This window comes from the organism of the source record quoted next, unplaced genomic scaffold (assembly GCF_019419815.1).
Source record: "Pyrus x bretschneideri cultivar Hongxiangsu unplaced genomic scaffold, Pyrus_bretschneideri_v1 Contig55, whole genome shotgun sequence".
NCBI classification, from domain to species: Eukaryota; Viridiplantae; Streptophyta; class Magnoliopsida; order Rosales; family Rosaceae; genus Pyrus; species Pyrus x bretschneideri.
The window spans coordinates 2295281-2318027 of NW_025999793.1; the positions used below are offsets into that span (position 1 = coordinate 2295281).

At 37.3% G+C, this 22747-nt stretch overlaps 3 protein-coding genes across 3 annotated transcripts; 1 reads left to right on the forward strand and 2 right to left on the reverse strand.

The window, feature by feature from the left end:
• Positions 1 to 206: 206 nt before the first annotated feature.
• LOC103935155 (F-box/FBD/LRR-repeat protein At1g13570-like) lies at positions 207 to 2356 on the forward strand. Its single transcript, XM_048570803.1, has 4 exons — positions 207 to 460; positions 1607 to 1697; positions 1803 to 1958; positions 2072 to 2356. The coding sequence occupies exons 1-4, from the start codon at positions 207 to 209 to the stop codon at positions 2354 to 2356; spliced, it is 786 nt and encodes a 261-aa protein (XP_048426760.1).
• Positions 2357 to 4707: 2351 nt separating this feature from the next.
• On the reverse strand, positions 4708 to 5337 carry LOC103935145. Its single transcript, XM_009344901.3, has one exon. It carries the CDS (start codon positions 5173 to 5175, stop codon positions 4978 to 4980), a length of 198 nt encoding a protein of 65 aa, XP_009343176.2. The 5' UTR covers positions 5176 to 5337; the 3' UTR covers positions 4708 to 4977.
• Positions 5338 to 16287: 10950 nt separating this feature from the next.
• LOC125471002 (non-functional pseudokinase ZED1-like) lies at positions 16288 to 18214 on the reverse strand. The gene is made up of 2 exons (XM_048570858.1): positions 17977 to 18214; positions 16288 to 17570 (listed from the first exon to the last, which is right to left on the reverse strand). Exons 1-2 carry the CDS (start codon positions 17997 to 17999, stop codon positions 16538 to 16540), a joined length of 1056 nt encoding a protein of 351 aa, XP_048426815.1. The 5' UTR covers positions 18000 to 18214; the 3' UTR covers positions 16288 to 16537.
• Positions 18215 to 22747: the final 4533 nt, after the last annotated feature.

Below are 22747 nucleotides of genomic sequence, written 5' to 3' on the forward strand. Positions count from 1 at the left end.
GTTCATCGCCAACATGAATCGAACCCGGGGGACGTGGATCTAGAATAGCAGCATGATGATCGAAACAGTCTTGCACTACGGGACCTAGAAGGCCGCTGCCGCCAGGTCGAAAGTGTAGCTCGTGATGAAATTACTCGAAATAGAGCTGCAATTTAGTATCAAGAGTAGCCGCCACCGCATTATCAACCAAGGAAGGAAGCGAAGCCATGGAAACATCGAGCGAAGCCACAGAGGCCATAAGCGAAGCGACGAAATCTTCGAGCTCAGCCACGCGGCTGTCCATCACAGAGAGACGATTGGTGGTTGTAGCACGGGTCATGCACGAAAGGGAACTAGGGCCGGAGGCTGATACCAATGATAGCACCAGGATCCATAAGGCTCAAAACCTTAACCTGCTTGCAAGATTAGAAATGGCAATGGAAGAGAAGGGAAAAAATAGCAGAAATTCCTTTGTAAAATTGTATTAAATTCTTTTTCTAATCTTTCGAAAAGAAAGGACCTATGGCTTTATAGGTAGCCAAATACACACGTGAAACCTGCCATATGGCAATACTAAAACAAAAATTGTAAACAAACACCACTACAGAATTACAAATAGCAAAATAACCCTTCAACCTATTTCACTTATTACATTTGGTCCCATTTCCTGATACTTACGATCAAAGTAATCACAAGATCATAACAGGCTCATGCCCGAAAAATTTCCGCCCTTGAGTTAAAAAGTAGGATCAATCTGCGTGAACATCTCCTCCCGCGGATTGTAATCTTGGAATTTAAAGCCTTAAAACTCTCTTGGTGCTTTCTAGTAAAAACCATATACTATGAGTCTACTATGGTTCTCTCGTTGTGTTAGATTACTAACTTCCTTTTTTATACTTAATTTTCATGATGCAAGGAAAGCTATCTGAGTCCTCTTTGAAAAGAAATATGGAGTTGGATAGAATTAGCAACTTACCAAGTGATGTTTCAGAACAAATTTTGTCATTTTTGCCTATTAAGGAGGCGGTGAAGACAAGTGTTTTATCCAGCAAGTGGAGGTACAAAACGGCTACACTTCCACATCTTGTGTTTGATAATCAGTGTTTTCCGACCAAACCCCTTACAACCTTTGAGCACATTACTTGTACTTCATGTTGGCCCCATACACACATTCAAGCTTGTCCATGAAGTTCCTATAGCAACTGGTCATATTGTTCGATGGATTCTTCATGTATCAAGAAATGCTATCAAGAAGTTCATACTTGATGTTTGGAGAAAGAATCCCTACAAAGATGCCTTCATGTTTTTATTCTTGTCAAGATTCGGTTAGTTTGACGTTATATAATTGTTTATTTAAACCTCCTTCCACATTCAAAGGCTTCAGGAGTTTGAAGAACCTTTGTCTTCGTGAAGTTACAAGTGCCCAAGATGTATTGCAAGCTCTGATTGATTGCTGTTCTCTTCTTGAGAGATTAACTTTGAGAACATGTAGCGGAATTAGCCACCTTAAGATTAATGCACCAAACCTCCAATTCTTTGACTTTGCAGGCTCGTTTGAAAATTTAAATCTTGAGAATATGTTAAATCTTGTTGAAATTTTCATTGATTTGGACTGTGATTCCATTAGATTGGTTCCTAACAGTTCTAGCCATTTGGTCAAGGTTTTTGTTCACCTGCCACTTGTTCGAAGGATCACAATTCAGAATGACTTTTTACAGGTAACGAATTGTGTGGTTTCATACTAATTCAAGATGATTTACATGGCCATGGGAATTTGAGCATATTCGTTGATTCTTCTGCTTTCTGCATGCATTCTGCTCCAGTATTTGGATGAAGGTGCCTCTCCAGAAAAGCTTTCCAGACCATGTCTATGTCTGAATTTTATTTCCATAACCGTTAGCTTCTGTTATGCGGATGAAGTCTTAACTGCTCTATGTCTTCTAGGAAGCGCCCCTGCTCTTCAAGTACTAAAAATTCAGGTGAGTTTTATTCTATGGATGCATAAAGTACTCTTGTGCACCACAGAAGTTTAGCAGTTTGGAAATCCGTTTTTGTCATAATCTCAAGATTTGATGCTATATACCTTGCGCAGGCCAGTGTATATGGCGAGGACTCTGAGCAAGTAGTGAACTCTTGGTATGATGACAACCAGAACTGCCAATTCAGCCAACTGCGACTTGTGACAATAACCAATGTTTCTGGTTTCAAAGCTGAACTAGATATCATCAGATTTCTGCTTTCATGTTCACCTGTTCTTGAGAGGATGACTGTTGAGCCTGCTTCTGACGTTGTTTCTTCAAAACTCTTAAAAGAGTTGGTCCAGTTTAGGCGTGCCTCACCCCGTGCCGAGATAATCTACTTGGGGACTCTCGAGTGAATTCCAGCAGAGCTGACAGGACTTTGCTTGCAGAAGAGATTGTGGGTTTGTTTTTTTTTTTTTAAAAAAAAAAAAACAGTTTCTGTGTTGAGACAAGTTTTGAACATTTTCATTTTTATATCAAGCTTTCCTACTTTTTCATAGGCCTCCTGAAACATGTTATACAGAAGAGTTTATATTTGAGTTTGCCGAGTTGCTTTCAAGTCCAACTAAATCAAATTACCCAAGAAACCAACCGTCTCAACGCCAGTCTTGACCTCCAAGCAATAATTTTGGGTAGGATAACGCACACCTTGACTATTTTCACTCCATGTCATGGAATCATGGCTTCACCATCAACTCACAAGCATGTCTCATTGTTGCCGCATCAACAATGATTTTTGTTTTTGTTTTGGGTCAAACCACGTCATAAATTTAGTGAAGGACAAGTGAGTGTATTTTTTTATCACCGCCTTCAAGTATTGATAATGCTCACAACCATATAAAATTAGATGATGTTAAGTATGGTTAACTCAAAAACTTGATTATAACTTAAAAGCCTTTTTCTTTAAAAAATGGATCAATTGGTGATTTCGCTACACCAATTCTCCTTTTGAGGCTGAGAAGACCATAAATAAGTAAATGAAAGTACTAGCGCTTGACAACTCCTCTAAGAAAACTTGTGTAACTTATAAAGTCTTCAGGGCTTCTCAGGGACAACACGACGCATTATACATTCACTTCATGAAAGAATTACATGACTGTGAATAACTTTGACTTATAAAATATTGGATCAGAAGTCATTATTTTACTTTAATTTAATGATGCATGTGATTTTAGGGCCTAATTGGTTATTAACTCAAAATTATTAGTCGGTCAAATAATCAAAACAGTTGACTTGCTAGTCACGGCAAAAAGCTGCTCTTTCCCATTTTTCTAATGATAAACTCAAATCAATCTGGGAAAGGTTCTATCTATGCTGCATTTTTTTTTTCCATTTTTAACTGTTTTATATCTTAAATATTGCATTTTTAACTGTTTTAAATCTTGATTTTTGTATTTGTAACTAACTAAAAATTACAAAATTAAAATGTTCGGATTATACGATATTCCGGAGCATCTAGAGAATATCTGTATGCTATTCTTTAATTAATGTGCAGCTGCAATCCTTGCGTTGGAATTGAACTTACGCTATTGACTATTAGAACAAGTTTTGTTTATTCGCGTCCACAACATTCTTACCAAGCAAAATTTTGTAGTGAAGCGCACTTTTCACGTGTGATTTGTTTGGGTTTTTTATTTTATTTTTTTAACTCCATGGTTTTCCTCATCATAGATCCACTGAGTCCGGTTAAGAGACCTTGAAGCTTTTCCAAGCGATTAATATATAATGGAAGAGAATTGTTATTGACAATCTAAAAACCTCATTTGACACTTAAAACTTACTATAATTAGGAAAAAAAAGAAACACTTATGAGGAGTGTAGAATGAGATTTTTGGAGTGCTAATAACAATTCTCTAATGAAATTGTGTTTAACTTATTGGATACTGGGTAATATATTAATTTGTAAATGGGGTTTTATCGTTGTGGCATAAATCAATTATGTCTATGCATTATGTTGCGGGTTTAATCCCTATCAAAATTTTCTCCCCTAACAACTAACTATCCAATTCCAAACCACTTCTACAAGTTTTTAACATAAATGTTGATGCACCACTTAGTGCTACGAGCTAGTAATATTCATCTTCACTTATAAGTAAGAAGTCTTGAATTTGATTCCCGCTAAAGGCGAATTTGAACCACATTATTATGACAAGCCCATTATAAGGTTTAGCTCACTTCCCCACTTCTCTTAATGTAGATATTATCTTTGTTAAAAGAAACACATAAATGTTGAAGCAAACCCAACAAGCAGGTGCAAACACCAATTAGCTATTGGTAGTTGTACCTTTTTTTTATCTCTTCTTAAAGTTCAAAGAAGTCCAAGTTCGAATCCCTCCAGGCCCCATATATTTTAGTAGGGGCCCGCAGTAAAATCTTATTTGGCGTATATTACATTACGATTAAGCAATCATGAAATACTCTTTTTTGGTAAATAGTCATGAAAGTGTCATCTTTCTCTTTTATGCATTAGAAGATTAGAAATCATTGAACTCATTATTTAACCCATTAACAACTTTCATCTGTCTCTTTCGAGCAACCCTCGATCCCCCTAAAGGAGTCTCGAGTGATGCTCGAATCCCTTTGAATGATTAAAATTCTAAAAGTTGAAAAAATAAAAGCCGAAAGTCTTTGGCACGTCATTCACTTTCAAAATTTCAGCAAAACAGGCACTAGTAACAATTGCTCATTAGATTTGAAGACAAAACCATAACCCAAACATTGTTCATTTGATTTGAAATCGAAGACAATCCGAAACGGTTACAAAACACAGAATCGGCAGCCAAACCAAAAACTTATACAAAAAAATAAAAACTTCACCCAGAAACAACCCAATTCACCAATCAGCCTACCTATCTCCGATCCAACCCCCTTTTTTTCTTTTGTAATGAAGAGATTTACACAAAACAAATACCTGGTAAATGATAGAAGCTAGAAATGTAATTATTTGGGATCATAACATGATTAGTTAATTGAAAAATTAAGGAATGGGGCGCTTGCCGGGACGGTCGGCGGCCTTGAGGGTTTTGTCGATGAGCTTGCGTGCCTTTTTGCTGCGGATCTCGACCTTCACGCTGGAGCTTTTGTCCATCTTTATGTACGGTTTCTTCGACTTCTTCTTCAGCGCTCGAACTTTCGATTTGATCGACTCCACCAAGCTCTCCAACTGGTTCGTCATGATGATCTTGATTAATATGACTGACCTTGATTAATTATAAAGCTTAATGATGATTCAGTATCGAGAGAGATCTAGGAAGAAGAAGGAGCAGGAGGAGGTGAGCTTTTGTTGCTGGCTTGGGAATTGGAGCTTGATGCAGGCTCTCTCTCTGTCTGCTATCTCTCACTAGGTTTTTTATCGAGTCAATCTATATGGTGTGCTGTAGAATGGTCTTGGTGTGTGAGATAATCACCCATTTGCCATTCCGTTTGACTTTCACTTGTTAGTTTTGGATACGGATGTGTACACTTATTGGAATTTCCAAGTCCACACTTTTTTGGCAAGCATTTTATTTTTCAAATATTTGAAATGAGGATCACATGTTTTTTAGTACATCGATATTTTTTACATTCAGGGGAGGGGGAGTTCGGCTAAACCACACAATGGGTAACCTAATTTGATTTCGAATTCACCATTCTCAAGATTCGAATCTAAGACATTTTACTTCCAAGTGAAAAGGAATATCATTAGACCGTAGTAATGAGTGACAATTAGGATCATATGTTAATTATGTGAATGTTGTTTTTTTTTTTTTTTTTTTTTTTTTTTTTTAAGTGAACAACTGGTGGCAAACCACGGTTATCTACCCCTTCCAGGCCCGGAGAGGATATGAGGAATTTCACCCTGCCTGTGGTCATAATCAAGCAAACTCACCAACTCAGAGCATCGACTCTAATTATGTGAATGTTCAATAATGATTGTGAAGGGTTGTACTAGTGGTTTCGTGCTTTAATGAATTTCTTTGCGTAAAAAAAAAATTGGGAATTTGGGATTAAGAAATGATAATAATTTTTTTAATGGAAAGTGAACATAGCTTAACAAGAAAAGTATTTCTAACTATTAAAGGGGTCAAACCAGGTTGTATGAATTTTTTTTTTTTTTAACAAATAATATCATCTACACTAAGGGAAAGCGGGATGAGCTTAACCTCAAAATGGGCTAGCAGTAATGTTGTTCAAATTTGTCTTTTGGCGAGAATCGAACTTAAGATCTCTCACTTATAAGTGAAAAGAAATATCATTATACTATAGTACTAAGTGGCAATTGTATAAAAATTAATGACTTAAGTTAAAAATATAGAAAACGAATTAGAGTAGTAGATGACTTTACCTCGATAAGACATTTCTTATAATCAATCTTGCATTTGGTTTACAAGCTTTACCTTTTGTTATTATAATTTCATATTTAGGCTTTAAGATTTATTGTGTATCTTTTTCGTGATTAATGTTTTTTTAGTTGAAGAAAAAAACCATTTGCTTATATGTTGCAATGGGATAAATTTGATTATAAATTTCAAGCGAAAATTTGAATAGATAAGTCATACCGTAGCACCATTAAGTATGATAACGTTCTTATCATAAGATTTTAATAATTATTATTATATTCCCTAAATAAATTATCTTATTATATTATAATAAGTAACAATTCAAAGATAACTGACTGAAATAATATATGAGAAGAAGAAAAAAAAATCTATTTTTCAAATACGTCACTTGATTTTGATGATGAGTGCAGCCATGTTATTTGGTCAATGCACAGGGGGCAGTTTCGTACTTTGGTGTACGAAACGTAGAGTAGTTTTGAGTCCGAAAATATAGCTCAGATTATACACTCAACGCACTTTAATTTAATGTGGCAAACTTTTCTAGAAAAAACTGGTTGGTGCATAGAGTCGTCGAGGAACAATGCTTAACTTCGCAAACAAATTGTAAATACTGCATTACCACACCGGCAGAGAACAATCAAGCTTACTAAACAAATAAATTCAAACATTTCTTACTGAAAAAAATAAAAAGCAAAAGAACATTTATAGTTGGATAGACAAATCTACCATATCTACCATCAACTTTTCGATAAGTAGGATAGCAAATTCTCTATAATTGTAGTTATAATTATAAATTCCTATTGTGACACATTTCGGAGTAAGATAAATCAAGCGTTCGATCTTGTTCTCGTGACCAAAAAGAACTTTAAAACAATTACAAACGCCAGTGTCCTACGCACTGTTAATTAACAATTTTTGCAGTATTAGAATGGTACTAATGCTGTGAACAAAGGTTCTATAGTTTTTGTTCAAGTTTTATGTATACCAAATTGGTTTAGTGGCACTTCTCTTTCCGACGTTGAACAATACCCACCATCAAGGTTGTGCCAAAAAAGAAAAACAAATCTTACATATGATTTGCAAGTGATTACAACTATCTGAAGTTTAAGGGAGTGAGTTTGAGCATCGAGCATTCAATGTAGCATGAAGTGCATTAAGGCGAATAATAAACGTAATGCGGCTGGTGCATATATGAAAAACTTGGATGTGTTGCAATTTGCAAATTAAAATTTCTCTTTATCCTCTCTCCTATTAGTAACAATTCTAAGAGAAAAGAACGTCGAGGCCCTTTTATTTTTATTTTTTGACAAAATGATATTTTGATTTATTAACTACTAGGGTTTATGAGAGCAGTTTGAACTTCAATGAAAGAAAACTAGCACATTGTCTTGGACAAGTAACTTAACGCACACATGCAACCGCTATGTTTCTTTCATTGACAAATGAGACATAAAAGACTCCTTATGCTGGCTGCGAACTCTAGTTATAGAAGTCGAGAGTTTTTTGGGGTTTAGGGCAAAGAAATGCAAGCAATCGATTTTCTAACAAAAGAATAAATTTAGAAACTGTGAGCACCTAGCATGATCATATGAAATGCATCAACCTGCCCGGCACCTCTTACAAAATCCTAATGAGAAAAGGCTCTTAAATTCCACTGCTCTACCAATCACTGCCTTGTGTTGGCTTGTATGTTTTCATTTCTGAAGTCGACATTTTGAATTATCAGCACAAACAAAAAGAAAAGTCACCGCAAGTTCGGCCAGAATTTTTGACATGGAAATGACGGGGGAAATCAGAGTGAAAATGACCCAAACTCATTGTTTACATGAATCATATATCACTTAGTCAAAGTAGCCATCATCGACAAATTACTAGTCAATCAAGTAATGAATATGTATAGTGTAAAATGCAAATCGGTCAGATCAGATGCCTTTCAACAAGCCAGCCAAAGTTTACCCACGAATCATGATATGAGTTGTGTGACTACCCACAACTTGCAATATGAACCTGTGACACATAAAATCCCGCCATACAACCTACAAAGTGTGAACCAACAAATTTTTTCTGTCCTTTCCCACCAAATTTACCCTTTAGGAAACGCGTCAGGGTGTTCAATTTTAAGCTGACTATACTCAAAACTAGGTTTTATGCAATACTTAGGCTTGTTTAAACTCTACCAATGGCATTATGGTTAATGGTGTTGAAATATCTTATATGTGAGAAAAGAAGAGTTTAAATATCCAACTCCATCGCAACTAACACCGATACCTTTTGTAATAAAATCTCATAATGAAAGATTGTGCATGTCGTAATTATCAAGTTTGGGATAGTATTAGTGTTGTTGGAGGTGGACATTTGGTCAGTCTCTCAGTCAAGGAGTGGGATCATACTGCCACGTGATGGGTGGGTCCCCTTAGTCCTGTGCGATGATGGTTGGTCCCTTGGCCCCGCATGTAAGGTGAGTCCCCTTAGTTCCACATGGTTGTCGATGTATCCCACATCGACCGTATATGTGAGAAAAAAAGAGTTTAAATATCTTAACTCCATCCCAACTAATACCAAGATTTTTTGTCATAAAACTGCACACCTGACGGATTGTGCAGGTGGTAGTTACCAAGTTAGAGACAATGATGGATTGTGCATGTGGTAATTATTAAATTAGGAACAATATTAATGTTGGAAGTGGATCTTTGGTCCATCTCTCTAATAATTTGACAAAAGGCAGTCGGGAAAGACTCTAGTCATGTACCAATAATCATGTCCGAATCTATATAGGGACTGGGGTGGTCCCGGAACCCTCCAAAGATCAGAAAAAATGCCTGTGAAGTACTTAGAATGACCACCCTAAACTCTAGAAGGAGCTTATGAAGGATTCGATAGGATAAATTATTGTGTAAAATAATAATTAATAACATAGTAGATATAAGAGCCACCGTTGGCTGGGTTTTATTAGCCGGAGTGTAAAAATTTGAGTTGCAGAACCTGCAAATGAAGAGAAGACGAGTTGTGCACTGCACCCTACTTTTTTTCTTTTAATAAAACGTTGTCGTATTGCGTTCTTTCTACCCATATTTCAACTTTGGACCCACCATCTTCTATCTAAATACTTTTTTTCTATCCTAGCTTTGCCATTTGGCCCCCTTTCTATTCCCTACAAAAATAAAAAAAAAAAAAAAATTTATATTCACACATTCCAAATGATTTTTTCCACATCTTTTTAATTTTTTAATATTTTTTTATCAAGTATTAGTGATGTGTAGAAAATATTAAAAAATTAAAAGGATGTGGATTTAGAGTGTGTGAATATAATCTCTTTGCAAAAATATTGAATGCTAAATATGTTTTTTTTTTAACATTTTAAATTACTAAATCTTCTCTCCTCCGTGAAAGCATATTCCCTCCTCCGTGAGAGCATCCTCTGAGGGTAAGATCTTTGGGCCATTGGTTGTGGCTCAGAAAGTGGGGTGGGTCTGGTCATTTATTGGGTAAAGCTAGGGAGTTGCAGTCTACGAGGAGATCTACGATTTGTGTGCCAAATCTCCATGTGGGTCAATCTCAAAACTACAGGCAGGCGCCTGAGCAGTGTGAGCCTAGACATTTATTGACTCTGGGAAGGAACATGTAGCGGGCAAGGAGGCATTTAAACCCTTATCTACCTTAGATCCAATCAGTAAGTTAGTGGGGATTGTAGAAGTTGTAACTGGTGAGGTGGATTTATTCCCACAACTACTCTCAACCTAACTAGATCAGAGTTGTTGATAGGTAAAAGGAACAATCTCTTGCTTAGTTCTGTTTTTGTCCAAGGTTTGGGTGGGTTGGGCCCAGATCTCCAGATCCGGCTGGTGGAGGGCGATTAATGCATTTTCATCTCTGGCATTAATTGTTTTTAGGAGATTTACAACTACCAAAAGCCTAAAAGTACAACGACAAGATGCATATGAGTAAAGTGTTGAGGTACGCATAAACATTGCTTTTATGGGTGTATATCTTGATAAGTAATCTAACTAGCCAAAGAGCAATCAAAAAAGGAAAAATCAACAGTCACTACAGAGACAAGATTTGCAAGGATTCCACATTCCATCCTTTTCACTCATCTATTCCAGTGATCTAGAGCACAAAACATCGTATGGCCGAGCAGGTTGTTGAGGATTTGGTGGTTCACCTTGATAAATCCATCAATTTGTCGACCATGGAATAGGGGATATAATTGGTTGAATACGAGTGTTTGCAAGACTTCTGTTACAGGTGTGGGTGTATCGGACATGCAATGAATGAATGTTCATTTGATCAAACTAAAGGAAGAGCGGTTGGCTATGGGGATTGGACTAAAGCGGCGCTTATTCGTGAGCTGATTGAAACCCCTAAACCTCTTAACTTTGGGATGGGTGAGCGAAGACAACCTAGTACGGCTAGGAGAGGTACGAGGATGGATACCCAGCAGTCTACTGAAATTAGAACCTAGGGAAGTAATAACAGAGGAGAAAGCAGCCAGATGGATGTTGGGTCACATAGAGGCACACCTCGGCTAAAGAAAGGGTGGAGGCGAAATTACAGGATAAACCAACTTAGGATGAAAATGGGGTCTGTCATCCCACACTGGTTAATTTCACAGGGTCCCCAATACTTGAATCAGCAGACTACCCTCTATCAGATGCAAGCTAGCTCAACCTCGATCGTCATACAGGAAATTAGAGAGGATGAGACTCAAACCAGGGAAAAGTTGGCTTTGAATAGGGTGATGGATGTTGGTCCTCGGTTGAAGAGGGGTGTTGACCTTTGTGTGATGGAGATCCATCATTCGCCTAAAAAAGAAGTAAAAATGTTAAAAGTAGCGATGTCAAGAAAAAAAGAGTGGCAGAAAAGCTGAAGAGTATGAGTACCAGAATAGATGTTTGATGATGGAGAGAGCCTTATATGCGGATGAGAAGTTTGAGGAAATCTCGGAAGAATACAAGGAAATGCGGGATTATATGGAGGACATCATGGAGACAGAGATGAGGAATCTGAAGGAGAGAAGTGAGGGGTCGAGCTCTCAAGGCGGTGGCGGCTGGCCTGAAACAGCCATAGGATCGCCATGACACACCTATTTTAGAACTGTCGTGGTCTTGGGCCGGACACAGTTGTTCGAGCCCTACATGGGCTAATCAGAAAATATAGACCCTTTATGATATTTCTCTTGGAGACCAAAATGAAAGATCATAGAATTGACGGAGTTCGTAGAATAATGGGATTCTTGAATGGTTTCAATGTAACCCCTATTAGCAAGGCTGGTGTCAGTCTTTGATGGGATGATTTAATGGAGGTTGAGGTTACTTACTTATCAAAACATGTCATTGATGCTCGAGCAAGGCTAGTGGGAGAGAACAGGTGTGTGAGCTCGGTTAATTTTGCTGTGCTTCTTAATGGTCAATCGGGCAATAAATTTGTCCATTCGAGGGGGCTTCGACAAGGTGACCTACTTTCCCCATACCTGTTTTTGATGGTTAGTGATGTCCTCTCATGGATGATAAGCCTTGCTACGGAGACTAACAAGCTGCAGGGGTTGAGATAAGCCATCATGACCCGTCCATTTCCCATATCTTTTTTGTTGATGATACTTTCATATTCCTAAAGGCTGATAGACCAAACTGCCAAGTGTTGGGCCGGCTCATTGAGGATTACTGTGCAACTTTCGGCCAGGCAATAAACTTACAAAAATCGTGTGTGTTCTTTAGTGCCAATACCCTTGCGACAGTTTCGGATGAGCTGGGGAATATTCTTGGTGTACCAGTGGTGACTAATCCAGGGACCTACCTGTGGGTTCCAGCTATCTGGGGTCGATCCAAATGCCGAGGCCTCGCTTATGTGAAAGGTATTATGATGGGGAAAATCCAAGGCTGGAAGTAGTGCACCTTATCCCAAGCTGGCAAAGAGGTCATGATAAAAGTTGTGGCCCAAGCCATCCCTGCTTACCCAATGAACTTATTTAAATTTCCAAATACAGTTTGTAATGAATTGGATTATATGATTATGGGGTTCTGGTGGGGGCAGAAAAATGGTGAAAAAAAAATTCATTGGGTCTCTAAATGTCGAATGGGCCGCTCGAAAAATGATGGGGGCATGGGTTTCAGATGCTTTAAAAAATTTAATGATGCTCTCCTTGCTAAGCAATGTTGGAGGATGATTGCGGAGCCAAATTCGCTCTAGGCCTCTGTTCTTAAGGCCAAGTACTTTCCACATTGCTCATTTCTTGACGCCAACCCGGGGAAGCTGAGCTTCGTGGGCCTGGACTAGTTTACTTGTGGGTAGAGATTTAATTTTACAAGGGGCATAATGGCAAATTTTTTATGGTCGTGAGGTGTGGTTTTGGGTCGATCGTTGGCTCCCCTCCCTCCCTTTGGGCCACCCTATTCCAAGGGGACCAGTGTCAGTTACTATGGATACTCGGGTTCGAACTTTTTTGAGCCCAATCACTAAAATGTGGGACATAAACTCTCTCATACCTTTCATTTTCATGAAAGAGATCAAAGCTATTACGGGTACTGATATTAGCGATGTCACAGGAAAGGATCGCCTGATCTGGCCAGAGACTAAGACTGGCGTTTAGACGGTGAAATCCGGGTACCTTTCGATGCAGGCTAGTGTTTGTCTTTCTCTGCTTTCTTGTCCCTCCACGTCTCGTGCCACTCTAGATCGTGCGTGGAAGATTATTTGGAAACTGCAAACCTCTGCAAAAATCAAGAATTTTCTATGGAAGACTTTCCACCGCGTTCTTGCCACAATGGAGGACTTGTTTAAGCGTTAATCTGCCCCTAACCCGATGTGCCCGATATGCCATCTTCAAGAGGAGTCAATTGAACACCTTCTTTTATTTTGCCCATGGGTAAAGCCCATCTGGTTTGATGGGATACTAAATTACAAGATTGATAGAAGTGGGGTATCTAGTTGGACGAAGTGGTTTGACTCGGTGGCTTACAGTCAATTGGGGGACAGTGGGGATCGGTTGCATGTGCTCTTGTATGTTGCCTTCACGTGTTGGCATATATGGAAGGCTCATTGCAATCTCTTGTTTAATCGGCGACCAATCGACCCCACCCAAGTGGTTTGTGCCATTAATAACTCGGTGGGTGCTTTTAGTGCAAATGTACGTGATGTGTATCCACTCCCATCTCCTATCCCACCGGTGGATGATCAATTGCCTAGGTGGTTCCCCCTACCACAATGTATACAAAAATAAATGTTGATGTTAGTTGGTCGATGTGGACGCGCTCTGGCTTCGCTGGAATTATTGTGCAGGATGACAGAGGCTCTTTTGTGGCCACGATCAGGTACGCTATTCGAGCCCCTTGTGCTAGTGCGGAAAAAACAATGGCTATCCTCAAAGGGTGTGAATTTGGTCTTTGGCTGAGGCTTAGTAAGGTGGTTGTGGAGTCTGATTCCCATGAGTCTATCTCATCTTTGGTGGACTCACTCGACAAGGGTAGATCGGAAGCTTTACCTTACTTAGTGAAAGCTAAAAGACTAAGGGATTCTTTCTAGGACTGTCGCTGGTCTTGGATCCCAAGACTAGCCAATTTGGCGACAGATGCTTTGGCGTCGCAGAAAAGCTCGAAGATGTGTGATGTTTCTTGGGTTAACAAACCCCCATCTTCGCTTGTTCATGTCCTTCACAATGAAGGATTACCTTGCCCTCCTTAGGGTTCGGGGGGCTTTGGTGAGGGCGACACGCTAACTTGATTACTACGTCTCCTCTGTAACTCTCACCATTGCCCTTTGTCTATTTCTTTGTTTCATGTTTGCTTGCCTCGTTGTAGGCTCTGTATGTTTTGTTTGGCATCTTTCTTTTCCCAGTTTTAATCTACCAGTTTTCTAAAAATAAATAAATAAAACATTTTAAATTACTAGTATGACTATCTTATAAGAAAGAAAATCTTTCAAGTTACTAGTATCTTAGGAAAAAAAAAATCCCTTTGATTTACTTGTTCTTAGGAAAGAGCTTTCAAGTTACTGGATGTCAAGAAAGATTGACATTGAATATTTTAGCAAGGCTTCTAATCTCTAAAGAACAAAACAAGGCCACTCACATATACACAAAGTGCTCGACGAATTGTTTTGTTTAAAAAAATACATAATTTTTTTTTTGCGCGTTGTGTGCTATTTTCATCTACAAAATCTTTAAATATTTTATACTAGGACCATTCAAGGTTAGAATCCTGGATTCACCACTGCTAATAATTCTCCACTTTTGTTTTGTTTTTTCAAAAAGACAAATAGAAACTAGAAACTTCTCTTTAAGTTTGGACAAGAATCTATTAACCCCAATAATAATATTGTTTTCCATATGAAAAATCAACATTAGTTCTTTCTCAAATGACACTTGAGATTTTACATGCGGATATGATTCCATAGTACGTCTTGTTGATCATTTCTATTAACCACCGGTTCACAACGCAAAAAGAAGCATCTTTATGCTAGTGGTGTTTCGTCCATATTCCTACGAGGGCTAATGACCATCTCCTCCATTTGCTCGTGTCATGAGAATGGAGAAGGTGGTTATCCGGCATTTCGCCCGTATTGTTTGCTTTCTCATAAACAACGGATGAGGATCACATCTAGATCCAAATGGTAGGGATCTTAGAAATCCACACATCCTAATTGTTCATCGTATATTGTGCGGTCAGTTTTCGTCAGATACTATTTGTGTTTAATTTTAAATAATAAAATTCAAATGATTTTTGAACGTTTGATGTACGATAAACGGTTAAGATATGAGACTTCCTAGGATCCCTACCATTTAGATCCAGGGATCCAAATCCATAAACAACTATCTATCAAAGATCTCCATTGGAATAAAACAAATGATGCGGGGTCCACGGCTGGATATTTGGTCAGCGGTCGTAAAAGGTATTGTAGAAGCTGAGGCAGACTTCATGCGGATGAAATGCAGCACTTGCAGACATTCTTCCTCGCGAACAATAAACATCTCGAGCTGTCTAAGATTGAGAAGACTGGGAATGGCCATGAGTGATAAGAAGGCCCACATCCCACCAGGAGAACGTTATTGAAGTTGATTCTCGGTTGATTTCAATCATGAGTAATAGAAAGGCCCGAGATTTCAATCATGTCTTTGAGCTTTGTCTTTTAAGCATATTACTGTCAAGTAGATCGTCATCATTGTTCGTTTAGATTTCTACCAGTGTGGTGTTGCAATAGATTTCTACAGGCAAGTGATGATCGGTTGGTGCAGTTCTCTCAATCTCTAATGGAGTTCATATAACAGTTGGCATTTGAACGTGCTTTATAGTCCATGCTTGAGGCTACAAACAAAATCCAATCCTCCTTCAACTATTCACCAAATGAGCAGCAGCAGTGGGACTTCACAGTCCTCTGTTTTTTTCTGAAACTTCGTAGCACTCTTCATAGTCTTATGTCCAAGAGAGTTCATAGTCATGTTATGCAAAGTTTCAATCTCAAGCTTGGTTACCCATGTTGAGATTGATGGGGAGTACTAAAAGATGTTTTTATTGGAGATTAGTTTATAATTGAACGGTCGAGATTGGTCTAGTTGATGAAACTATTAGAAGAGTTTGTTAGAAGGTTGTAAAATTAGTTATTTATTGATAGGCTAGTATAAATTAGAAGCTCTCCTTGACTGTAATTTTTTTTCAACTTAGAAGATATTAATACATGCTTTCATTTCCTTCTAAACTTTCATCTTCTTCTTCTTTGTTTTATTGTAATTTGGATAGTTTCATACATTTTTCAATGAATTAAATATCTGATCTCTTTGAAGTATGTAGTATATAGTTGAGGGTATTTCAATTGACTCGAGAATATTAGACTATTATTATATATTTGACGGTATTTTTTAGCTGCCTTTATTTCAATATTTTAAAGCAATTTTGTAATATTAAGTATTTAAAATAAGGCCTAGGTAAAGTAAGACAGAGACTATAAGAAGATGAAAAAAGTATATGTAACAAATTGACTAATATTTAACTACCTAATTAAATTCATGAAACATCCAACATGTGTCATTTTACACCAACTTTATATAAAAGTTTACCAAACACTTTGACACTACTTTTTTTTTTGCTCAATGAACTTTTAGCAATATAGTTTATTAAACACTTACCTGATTTGTTTTTACAACGACTTATTCTCACAGCACAATAGAAATAGTTTTTTTTTTTTTTTTTTTTTTTTTTTTTTTTTAAACACAGCAACCCAAACTAGCCCCTAGCTGGGCATAACAAACTCTTCAATTCGAACAAGTTCTCTAGCCACATCCACCATATCTGGTCGGCTTTCAATTCTATCTCGAGTGCAAAACAATGCCAGGTTTAGGAAATCATGCAACTGCTGTTGTATTTGCTCATTTTCCTCCACCTCCTCAAAGATTTTTGGATCGACAATCGCCCTGATTTGACCATCACATTCAAGAACATAAGAAATCACAGATCCATATCCTTCCGCCTGATTAAAGTCCAGAGCTTTTCGTCCCGTCAGGAATACAAGTAAAAGAACACCAAAGCTGTAAACATCAGTTTTTTCTGAAATGCAACCAGACCGCATGTAGGCAGGGTCAAGGTACCCAAGTGTCCCTCCCACAGCATCTTCAACATCCGAATCCGGAGGAGGAATGGTTATAGAGAGCGAGAAGTCGAAAAGTTTGGGAACATAGTCATCATCCAAGAACAGGCATCTGGGGTTCAGATGCCTATGAATGATGGCTCCGTCAAAAGCGGTATGGAGATATGAAACTGCACTAGCAACTTGCTTTGCAATACGCAATCTAATGTTCCATGGTAGTATGATTCGATCTTCACTAGCCCCACCTAAACTTCCATCAGGGTTGAGAACTCCTTTTGCTGCGTATTCATGCACCAGCACTGGTATAGGGAACTCTAAGCAGCAGCCCAAGAGTTTCAAAACATTATCATGGTTGCTCATCTGCAATGAAATGACAATGTCACGAATAACGCGAGACCTATCCCTATCCTCGTTTGACCAGTTCCGAATGTAGTACTTTGATACGATAATGGATCGGCCATCTAGAAATCCCCTGAACATTGCGTAAAATGAACCCTGTTTTACAGTGCGAGAAGGACTGAAGTTGTTAGTTGCCCTGATGAGGTCATCCGCAGAGTAACAATGAATAGGATGAGATTCTCCATCACTAGAAGCAAGGAGATCCTCTAATAACTTTCTTAGATTCTTGTAGTATGATGACTCTCTTTCCTTCCTTCTAAAAAATGGCAGCTTTGAGAACCTGGCACAAATATATATACACGATGTAACACAAAAAATTCATGAAACTGTATATATCTTTCTTACTTGCCATTGTCAACAACGAAAACAAAATGTTGAAATGTTAAAAATCTCATAATTATCTAGTGCGGTACACCTGCTCTGATACCATGCTTGGCCTATAGCTAAAACTTATACTCTAAACTTGGCTGAACAACAAGAACGAATTAGAGAATGATTTTTTCCCCATTTATGTGGTACTAAATACTTTTGGAAGATCTCTTGTTCAACAATTTATGTTCTCGAAAAAAGATTACATTCACATGAAAATTTTGATTGAGTTCAGGACTTTAAATAATGGTCGATAGCACTTCCTAGACCATAAACAAAAACAGAGGAATTAAATCTGAAATATGCTGATAACTCACAGTTGCAGGAGCTTTGATGGCATTGTTTCAACGTATGATAAGATTCAGATTGCACCAACTCAGTAGATCGATCGATTTCTCCAGCAGTCCGCTGTCGGATGTCTTGTGCAAGCAGATCAGCAGCGCTTCTACTCCGGCAGTTTCATTTTCTTCTGCGGACGGAGAACTAGAGTTTTGAAGAATTGGAAGTTTATTGGTAATGCTTTGCAAAGTCAACGATGGCTGGCCTGCTGAGAAATTACATGGTGCAGTAGGTGGTGGGCCAGGCCGAAGAAATACACATGATAAAGACAACTGGCAACTTGCAAAGAAAGAAAGAAGGAACTAGGAAATAGGAGGCTGTGACAAAATCACATACATGATACACTCGTCCATCATGCAAGGCAAAACACATCAACGGCCTTACAATCTCACCTTCAAAATCCACCTCCAAATTCACCTATCACTCGAAAACCAGCATAATGCGTAAGCAGGCCTGTGCCTGCCACAGCAATCACAATGTGATGAATTTCCTAATGATAATTTGGTTGATCGTCCAGAAAACCCTCGCCATAGAGTAAAACCTTTTGTATAATGCTAAAAGGATCGAAGTTGTTGGTTGCCCTGTTGAGCTCTGCAGTAGAATAAAAAACAAATGGGAATTTGGAGCAAGCCTCTGTCTGAGATTGATTACAATTTTACAGAATGTTGTCGAAAAAAGCTTTGATGCATTAATTTGACTACCTTGTTTTGTTGTTTACTAAACGCCAAGTGTGAACCAAAGAAAGCCAAATGCAATGATGAAAACCAGAACTTACAAAATTTTGGATGGCATCGTTTTTGCTTTTTGCATCAAAGACAAAAACGATGCAAGGCCAGATATGAGAATACAGGGAGCTTAACAATTGAACAATGAATGACCAAAGTTCTATACTAGAAGCTAGTTCCGTGGTTGAATCGATACCCTATGATGTTAACAAATGAGATGGATAACAATCTTAGTAGTATTAATTAGACAAAATTAGGCCTGGCAAACGGGTCGTGTCTGTCGTGTTTGTGTCGTTTTCGTGTAACACCTGTTATCTTAACGAGTCGTGTCGTGTCACACCCGTTATCTTAATAGGTCCTTAACGACCCGTTATGACCCGTTAAGAAAAATGTTTTTTTTCTTAAATTTGCATATACCACACATTGCCACATAAATATTACTTCAAAACATTAAAACACATTTGTCGTTTAAGTACTACATCTGCACTTGAAAATAAAAGCCTAATAAACAAGCATCCATACACTACTAATCTATTACAAAATATTAAATGTGCAATGATATGCAAAATGAAAGAGTTTTTGTTTTAAAGGTTGTGAACCCTTTCTCAAAAGTTTAAACCTTGCCAATGGAACTCAAAGCTTGCATGTTATTCCTTTTACAAAATCCTCAATTTTCTTCGATCATCATGACATAAGATTTTGTGGTATCCACTAGTGTAAATATTTTAAGCTGAATATCAAATTCATCTCTGAATGTTTGTTTTTTGCGATTTTTGGCGTATGCGATCTTGAAGCATATACAAACAAAGTTTAACGGTTGGATCATTGAAATTATTTTCGTAGAATGCGTATCCCATCAAAACGATAGATTCACTAACACTTGGAGTTTATTTATACTTTCATTAAGTATAACATAAGATTTTGTGGTATCTACTAGGGTAAATATTTTAGATTGAAGATCGAATTCATTTATTGTATTCATATAGGGTCAAGGACTGTAGCTGTAAAAAATCATCAAAATCAGAGTTAAAATAACCGTTAAATCGTGATTTTTCGTTGATAACCGTCGAAAAGTTTTGTCCAATTACTTGATCTCTGAATGTTTGTTTTTTGAAATTTTCGGCGTATGCAATCTCGAAGTATATACAAACATGTTTGACGGTTGGATCGTTGAAACTAGTTTCATAGAATGTGTATCCCATTAAAACAATAGATTCACTAACACTTAAGAGTTTATTCATACTTTCATTAAGTATAACATAAGATTTTGTGATATCCACTTATGTAAATATTTTAAATTGAAGATCGAGTTCAATCATTGTATTCTTATAGGGTCAAGGAGTGTAGCTGTAAAAAAATCATCAAAATCGGAGTTAAAATAACCGTTAAATCGTGATTTTTCATTGATAACCGTCGAAAGGTTTTGTACCTTTACTTAATCTCTGAATGTTTCTTTTTTGCGATTTTTACCATATACGATCTTGAAGCATATACAAACAAGTTTGACGGTTGGATCGTTGAAATTAATTTTGCAGAATGCGTATCCCATCAAAATGATAGATTCACTAACACTTAAGAGTTTATTCATACTTTTATTAAGTATAACATAAGATTTTGTAGTATCCACTAGTGTAAATATTTTAAATTGAAGATCGAGTTCATTCATTGTATTCACATAGGGTCAAGGAGTGTGGATGTAAAAAATCATCAAAATCAGAGTTAAAATAACCGTTAAATCGTGATTTTTCAATGATAACCGTCGAAAACTTTTGTCCCGTTACTTCATCTCTCAATGTTTATTTTTTGCAATTTTTGGTGTATGTGATCTCGAAGTATATACAAACATGTTTGACGGTTGGATCGTTGAAATTAGTTTCGTAGAATTCGTATCCCATCAAAATGATAAATTCACTAACACTTAAAAGTTTATTCATACTTTTATTAAGTATAACATAAGATTTTGTGGTATCCACTATTGTAAATATTTTAAATTGAAGATCAAGTTCATTCATGATATTCATATAGGGTCAAGGAGTGTAACTGTAAAAAAATCATCAAAATCGGAGTTAAAATAACCGTTAAATCGTGATTTTTCGTTGATAACCGTCGAAAACTTTTGACCCGTTACTTGATCTCTGAATGTTTGTTTTTTGAAATTTTTGGCGTATGCGATCTCGAAGCATATACAAACATGTTTGACGGTTGGATCGTCGAAACTAGTTTCGTAGAATGCGTATCCTATCAAAACAATATATTCACTAACACTTAGAGTTTATTTATACTTTCATTAAATATAACATAAGATTTTGTGGTATCCACTTGTGTACATATTTTAAATTGAAGATCAAATTCATTTATTGTATTCATATAGGGTCAAGGAGTGTAGTTGTAAAAAATCATCAAAATCGGAGTTAAAATAACCGTTAAATCGTGAATTTTCGTTGATAACCGTCGAAAAGTTTTGTCCCGTTACTTAATCTCTGAATGTTTGTTTTTAGAAAATTTTTACGTATGCGATCTCGAAGCATATACAAACATATTTGACGGTTGGATCGTTGAAACTAGTTTCATAGAATGCGTATCCTATCAAACCAATAGATTCACTAACACTTAGAGTTTATTTATACTTTCATTAAGTATAACATAAGATTTTGTGGTATCCACTAGTGTAAATATTTTAAATTGAAGATCGAGTTCATTCATGATATTCATATAGGGTCAAGGAGTGTAGCTGTAAAAAATCATCAAAATCGGAGTTAAAATAACCGTTAAATCGTGATTTTTCGTTTATAACCGTGGAAAAGTTTTGTGCTATTACTTGATCTCTAAATGTTTGTTTTTTGCGATTTTTTGTTGATGTGATCTCGAAGCATATACAAACAAGTTTAACGGTTAGGATCGTTGAAATTAGTTTCGGAGAATTTGTATCCCATCAAAACAATAGATTGACTAACACTTAGAGTTTATTTATACTTTCATTAAGTATAATATAAGATTTTGTGGTATCCACTTGTGTAAATATTTTAAATTGAAGATCGAATTCATTCATTGTATTCATATAGGGTCAATGAGTGTAGTTGTAAAAAATCATCAAAATTGGAGTTAAAATAACCGTTAAATCGTGATTTTTCATTTATAACCGTCGAAAAGCTTTGTCCCGTTACTTGATCTCTGAATGTTTGTTTTTTGTGATTTTTTGCTGATGTGATCTCGAAGCATATACAAACAAGTTTGACGGTTGGGATCGTTGAAATTAGTTTTAGATAATTTGTATCCCATCAAAACGATAGATTGACTAACACTTAGAGTTTATTTATATTCATTAAGTATAATATAATATTTTGTGGTATCCACTTGTGTAAATATTTTAAATTGAAGATCAAATTCATTCATTGTATTCATATAGGGTCAAGGAGTGTAGTTGTACGTGATGTGTATCCACTCCCGTCTCCTATCCCTCCGGTGAATGATCGATTGCCTAGGTGGTTCCCCATACCACGATGTATACAAAAATAAATGTTGATGCTAGTTGGTTGATGCAGACGCGCTCTTTTGTGGCCACGATTAGGTACACTATTCGAGCCCCTTGTGCTGGTGCGGAAAAAACAATGGCTATCCTCAAAGGGTGTGAATTTGGTCTTTGGCTAAGGCTTAGTAAGGTGGTTGTGGAGTCTGATTCCCATGAGTCTATCTCCTCTCTGGTGGACTCGCTCGACAAGGGTAGATGGGAAGCTTTCCCTTACTTAGTGAAAGCTAAAAGACTAGGGGATTCTTTCCAGGACTGTCGCTGGTCTTGGATCCCAAGACTAGCCAATTTGGCGACAGATGCTTTGGCGTCGTAGAGAAGCTCGGAGATGTGCGATGTTTCTTGGGTTAACAAACCCCCATCTTCACTTGTTCATGTCCTTCACAATGATGGATTAACTTGCCCTCCTTAGAGCACTTCCACTAGAAGCAAAAGAGGCTGGCACCCAGTGGAAAAAACAAGCTGAGACTCAGCCAATCCACTCCAGCCGGTGGAATA